The sequence below is a fragment of the Solanum pennellii genome, chromosome 9 (genome assembly GCF_001406875.1).
Source record: "Solanum pennellii chromosome 9, SPENNV200".
In the NCBI taxonomy this organism is placed as follows: Eukaryota; Viridiplantae; Streptophyta; class Magnoliopsida; order Solanales; family Solanaceae; genus Solanum; species Solanum pennellii.
In genome coordinates this window covers 6,555,896-6,563,034 of record NC_028645.1, presented here as the reverse complement: position 1 = coordinate 6,563,034, position 7,139 = coordinate 6,555,896, and the positions used below count along the sequence as shown (strand labels likewise).

General features: G+C 27.3%; 1 protein-coding gene across 1 annotated transcript; it reads left to right on the top strand.

Moving 5' to 3' along the window:
• Positions 1-1,243: 1,243 nt before the first annotated feature.
• On the top strand, positions 1,244-3,585 carry LOC107029947 (MLP-like protein 34). The gene is made up of 2 exons (XM_027919454.1): positions 1,244-1,467; positions 3,196-3,585. The coding sequence occupies exons 1-2, from the start codon at positions 1,281-1,283 to the stop codon at positions 3,447-3,449; spliced, it is 441 nt and encodes a 146-aa protein (XP_027775255.1). The 5' UTR covers positions 1,244-1,280; the 3' UTR covers positions 3,450-3,585.
• The last annotated feature ends 3,554 nt before the right edge of the window (positions 3,586-7,139 follow it).

Genomic DNA, 7,139 nt, shown 5'->3' with positions numbered 1-7,139 from the left:
ATTTTACTTTCATTAATCACAAATTAATTATTTTTTAATTCTTTAATAATTATATCTTCTTCATCACTAAATCTCACCCATTGTCACCTAACACTAAATATCACCACCATCATTATCAATATTGATTTATTCTTCTTCACCACCATCAATTGTCTATTTTAATTTTTGACATGTCACCCATCACCATCAAACTCATGAAGTTGCTATCACCACCAAACCCAAAAATGATTAACAACAAAAATTCTTTAACAAAATCAAAAAAAATTGAAATAGATAGAAACAATCAATCAAAACTTTTCTAGATAAAGACAATTTTTCACTAACAAATCTATGAAAATTATCCTGATTGCGAATTAAAAAAAATGATTTTAGATTGTGATAAAAAAAAGTGTGATAAAAATAAAAAAATGACGATGGGTGGGGTGTGAAGAAGAAGAGGTGTGGGGGTGCAGGTAGAAAAAAGGAGTTTTAACTTCTTTTTTTTCAAACTGAAGCGCCTAATTTTTATTTTTGTTTTATTTTTTTGTCATGTCAGTTGTAGGGGGTTAGAAAATTCACTTTTGGTTAGTATAGGTGTGTAATAGGTCATGATTTAAGCGTGCAACTACTTTTCGAGACATAGTATATGAATTTTGCTCGCAATCTTCCTATTTTTGTGTATATGATAGCAAGAATATATGCATCTACGTATATTTTTCTCAATATATGATAAGAAACTCTTAATTAATGGTAAAATACATAAAAAAAATTTTGAAAATATAAATAATAATAGTATATATGATAGTGAAGTTTGTATCATTATGTATTTATAATTTAGTGGCAAATAATAAAAATACTATGATAAATCTACATTATGTATCACAGGTGAATTACACATGCAATATAAATGTATTATCCATTCATAGAATTTGTACTATAAATATTTTATAAATTGTTCTCTCTGCAATATATATTAAAACTGATTATAAATATATTAAAATATTCAATTAAAAAAATATTATTACTTTAAATAATAAATATTTTCTTAATACACATATTTTGTGGAAAGTTTCCCTTGAAACGTTATTGCATAAGTGTTACCGCTACAACTGCATGAGACATGATAAGGATGTTATACCATCTTTGACTTTTTTAAATAATTTGAAAAAAGAACACCTCTCCCTTCCCACGTTCTAGTCTATATATATTGTTGAATAATTATTGTGAAGGATATCAACACTTCTCCTCTACAATTTTTCTATAGTGTTATTATATCTTTTTATTGATAAATCTTTAGTAAAATGGGTCTAAAGTCTGTGTTGTGTGCTAAGATAGAAATGAAGGCTAATAAGAATGTGTTTCATGATGTTTTTACAAATAAACCACACCATGTCTTTACTATGTGCCCTTTGCATGTACAAGGCTGTCAGCTTCTTGAGGGTACCTTTGGAACGGTTGGATCCAAAATCTGTTGGACGTATACTCTTGGGCATTACTTGAGCATCCCCTCCCCCATATGAAACCCCTAGCCCCCAATCCTCACCTCCTACCCACCACATGGTGTTTTATTGGTAGATTACATATATTTGTTTTTGAAATAATATGTTCCTCTTTACTTATCAAACACTAAAAAAAATTGAAATAATATGTTCCTCTTTACTTATCAAACACTAAAAAAAAAGTAAGACACTAAGTTATGCATTGTCCTATGTACCAACCACATAGTAAGAGTGTTTTAGATTTGTCGAGAAATCTAAAAAATATTTGCTTTCGGAAAAAAAAACTAATTAAAAAAAGGAGAAAAGATTTTCATAAAGAAAACACGAAAATAACTTGCATTGTCTCCTCCGTTGCCTTACAACCACCATCACCAAGGTTGACTTAACAACATTGGGGGCTTAAATCGAAATTGAAGAGAGGGGCTCTAATATTTTGTTTTTTTCATCATATATACTTTTATTTAAATTCTACTTTTTCAGCTATTTTAGATGTGAAATCATTAGTTACTGTTTTATAATCAATTTATTTTAATAATTCTTTTTTTATTATAAGAAAACCGCGGTCACTACCCTTTGGGTGCACACAGGGTAAAATCCCTGCTCCATGCAATAGCTCGCAGATCACATAGGAGAGGTAACCCGCACGAGGCAAGCATGGTGCGACGAGCTCAACCCAAAAGGCAAACCTCTTGCTTTCGCTAGCAAGGGGTTCTTGAGACCTCCAACATGGAAGTCCAAGCTCAAACAGGGTCATCCCGAAGGGTTGTTTTAATAATTATTTTTCAAATGGTAATATAGCTAATTCATTTAATCTCTCTTTAGACATTGTTGATCTTAAAGAAGATTTAATCAATTTTAATTTCGAAAAAATTTCTTCCGGCTGAGGTAACGGTTACAGGAACTGTTAACATTATTTTATGATCAACATGTGTATTTGGAAAACAATCAAGTCTTTTTATTTGATTTAGTATTTTCATTAGATTATTAATTATCTTCTAATTGTATTATTTCCCTTAACAATTTTAATTCAAAAAATAAATCTAAACCATCAATATCAGAATAACTATTACATGTTAAAGAAAATTCAAGGTTAAGACAATATTTTTTAAATTCTCATCATCTAGTGATCTCAATATTTTACCACCAAATAAGAAATCAAAAATATTTCCATATGCTTCAATTGGTTCGAATCTATTTTGAAGTGAAAAAATAGTTTGATCCACCCTTCATATATAAAGCAATAAACACTAAAATATTCTTCAAGAGACTTTGTGATTTCATTATCCATATTTTCATCAAATTGTTTCTTACAAAATTAAGATTTATTTTCATCTATACAATTTCCTTAGCATAAATCATAACACTCATAGTACGTATAATTTACTTTTTAAAAAATAACATATATAAGTAATTATTTTTTAAAAAAAATGGGGGCGCCAAACTATATGAGGCCCAAGTGATGACTTTAGTGTCCTAGGAGTTAATGACGGGTGTGATCCCAACCCCCACCCCATCCTCATAATTTTATCTTGTATATGTATAAAAATTCTTTTTAAGATAATATCTTAACTTTGTACATCAAAAAGAAGAAAGTTATTAAGAAACCACTTTGTTTCTTTTCTACCTTTAATGGCAACTCTATTTGTTTTCTCTTTCATTGGTAAGGACTCATGGTCATAATATTGGCATAACTCTCATTTTTTTCGTGTAAGGCAGAAGGGGAAAAGAAGATCAACTATAGATCATGTAAAAAAGGTGCTCACACTCAAAGAATTTGAAGGTGATCTAGTTAATAAATATGATAATTTGAAGATAACTCTTCATATCGAAACAAAAGGAGAAATCGATTTGTTATGTTGGACAATGGAGTATGAAAGGCCAAATGAGAATGTACCTGAACTTATAAATTTGTTGGGCTTCATTGTTGATATGACCAAAGCTATTGATGATCATCATGTCAAGGTTAAATAGTTGTTTGTTTGTTGTTTGAGAGTACGTACGTTTTATAGATTTGATGTCTGTTGTGTAACTTCCCCATGTATTAATGATACGTTATCAACTACGTAATCTTTGTGTTGTGTAATGAGACATGGTTCTGAAGTTTATACATTACTCTTCCCCTCCTCCTAATTTATTTTTTTTGAAAATGATCAAATATATATATTCTTTTTTATTATCAGAAATAGTTTAAATATATGCTCTTTATTCTTGTAATTTGGCATTTAAAATTACCCTTTTAAGTTAGATTTACAAGCCAAGCATTATGGTGAATCGAAGAAGACGATTGGGGATGCTTGTAAGCTTAACATAGATGGAAGACAAGATTAATACGTTATTTATGTTATGTAAGATATGTGTGAGTGGTTTAGTTATCTAATTTTATACGAATTTAAATATTTCTTATTTTTTATACTCAAAATTGAAGAATATTAATGTAAATATGCCTAAATTATTATTTTTTTCTTTAATCATTTATATATTGAAATCGTAGAGAGATTAGAGTTTCCATTATTTAAAACTTAAAAGGGTCTAAATATTTGGTTTTGAAATATAAGGAATGTAACTCCTCCAAAATATTTATCAAATTTGTTTTAAGAGAGCCAAGTTATATGATCTTTTACTAAATTTTTGATATATATGTATATATACTAGTTTATTTATGTTGTAAGATAAAATGGTGATGTTTACACCAGATGGCCACTTTTGTCGCGTTGTATTTAGAAGTTGGTCACTTTTTCTAAATTAGACCTGTGGTTTGGATAGTACTTTTTGGATTATAAACTTCAGATTACTGGTCTAATTTCAAAAAAATTGTCATCTTCTATGTACAATACTGTAAAAATGGCTATTTTGCGTAAATCGACCGTTATATTGTGTAGTAGTCTTGAGAGGGCTAACAATGTTATTACGATGTAATAACACAACTTGTAGTTTTTGGTACTGTGGACATCACATTGGAATATGTATTATCATTTTATTGTCTCTTCTATTTGTTTGAGACGTGAAAACAGTCACTAATGCTTGATTAGAGTAGATTGTTTGAGATCTGATCTTTTTTCGAATCATACGTGAACGTGAGATGCTTTGTGTATAAGGGGTTTTTTTTTTATCTTATTGTCTCTTGAAATCCAATTATATATACCATGCATTTGGTAGTGTATTACAAGTTTCTAATTACTTACTATACTTATATGAGATTTTTACACAGTAGCCCAACAAAGTCACAACGACAAATACTCTTCTTTTTACAAAAAAAAAACTAAATTGTTCTAGCTACTATAACCAATGTGTATACATTATATGTTGAAAATATATTTGTTATATACAAGTTATACACTGAGTATACATCGTGTATGATTTTTTATCAATGAATTACTACTATCATTTGATATTATAAAATTAAATTATTTATTATCTTCTATAACATAAAATTTGATTAAAATATGGGTATATTTCGCTTATAACAATCAATAAGTTTTAAGTGTCGATTGTTAATTTAGGTGTAAAATACAATATTTATCAATATAAAATGTATGTATTAAATGTTACGAATAAACTAAAATATTATAAAGAGGTTTGACTTTATTTCTATTTCATTCATTATTAATCCCTATAAATTTATAATAAATCAATTAATCCACTTTTATCCCAAGAAAAAAAAAAGTGTCACATAATCTATACTCATATTACAAGCATCTTATATAATTATTGTACTTTGTTATATATATATGCTCCCATATATATTTTTTTTCAATACACAAATATTATTTTTCTTTACTTTAAAAAAAATTATAATTAAAGTTCTAGTTTCACCCAAAAAAGACAATTCCAAGGAAATCATGGCTAAAAGCAACCAATTCATATACCTAATTTCAAAAATTCAGATTTTTTCGATGGAAGCACTTCATCATCATCACAATTTTCTTTTGAATTTTTTTTTTCATATCAATCTAAAGTCGAAGAATTCAATGACAAATTATGTTTTTTCTCAAAAATAGTTAAACTATTAGTGAAGTTTGCTTCGTAAATTGACCTAGAGCGTAGCTGCATACGTCGAGGAATGGTCAATTGATTTTTTAAATCTATATATAATATATATACAGAAAAAAAGACTATTATATTTAATTTGAATTTTTAGGTATTCTTAGCGAAGTTTCTAATTAATCGCTTTGGTTTGATATATTTATTATTGTTGTTTGGGTTGGGGAGTGAGGGTGGGTGGGGTTGGATGGTTAAATCAAGTTTCTATCGTTTGCGGTCTTGTTGGTGAAGTTGTTCTATATAAATTTGAAAAAGAAAAGATTTGAATTTATTGAAATGAAATTTTGTTATAATGTGGAATTTCAATAATTTTTAAATAGAAATTGTCCAATATCCTTTTAATTACTGTTTGATCTTGAATTTCTTAAAATTTTATTTTCAAATATCTTTTGGCCTTAAATTTTAGATCTTGATTAGAGTTGGCGTCATTTGGTTTAATGTAACTAATGCGAACTTTTAGGCTAACCGCTAACCAAAAGGTTAGATAGAACCAAATATGAACATTGACTAAAAAACTATAATGAAATATTCAATCGATCAATAATTACCAAATTTGAAAAATAAATAAATCAAAAGAAATAATTCATGCCTCTTATTTTAATTTTTCTGATTTTGATAAGTGAATTAATTATATGAAGAATAGTAATACGAATTATTTTGCAAATGATATTTGATATAAAAATTATTATACGGCTAATAGATAATACGGGAATTGATATTTAGAAATTATACTTTTTTATTTATCTTAAGATATATTTATCTACGTATTGCTAGTACATGTATTATATTTAGTCTACCTTTGATTACATGTATAAAATATTATATAGATTTTCAATAACTTATACATGCATTAATAACATAACTTAATTTTCGATATCAAAATCAGCACCAAAAATCAAACATGATATAAAGCAACTAAATTATATACCAACATTAGCTTAGTTTAAAACTCAATCAATTTGAATAGAAAAAAAATGTCATTATCAAAATTTTATATGTTTTGTTTATCGATCTCATATGATAGGTATGACTAATCTCACATAGGAATTTTAAAAATATTTTCATATTTGTTTTGGTCCGAAATTTTAAAAATTACATTTTCTATATAATAAGTTTTTTGAAAATGTAATACATTTTTTTTAATTTCGATATCTACTGTATCATGTCTATTTTATATGAATGATCTCAATATTTTTCATTAGAACCCCAAATCGACAACAAGTATGTCCAAATACACATCTTGTTATGTATCATTTTAAATTTAAGTTATATAAAAATATAATTATTATTATTATTAATAATAAAATAAGAACAAATATACCCTCAAACTATCGTAAATGGCATGTATATATCCTTTGTCATACTTTTGGGATACTGATGCCCTTGTCGTCTAAAAATTAAAGCACATATGCCCTTCACTCTAACGAAAGACCAAATAGAGACGCGTGGTTCAATCTTATCCATCGATACGATATTTAATAAATATCGGATCAGTGGATAAGATTATGACACGTGTATTGTTCGTTAGCATAAAAGATATATATGTTTTAGTTTTGGAAGATAGATAAACTAATGTCTCAAAAATATGACAGAATGTATCTGTATATTATTTACGATAAT

Bases quoted from the DNA above. Each gene is read 5' to 3' on its own strand.
- LOC107029947 (XM_027919454.1), top strand. From the start codon at position 1,281: ATGGGTCTAAAGTCTGTGTTGTGTGCTAAGATAGAAATGAAGGCTAAT. The intron at 1,468-3,195 runs GGCATTACTTGA...GTGTAAGGCAGA, and splicing joins CTGTTGGACGTATACTCTTG to AGGGGAAAAGAAGATCAACT.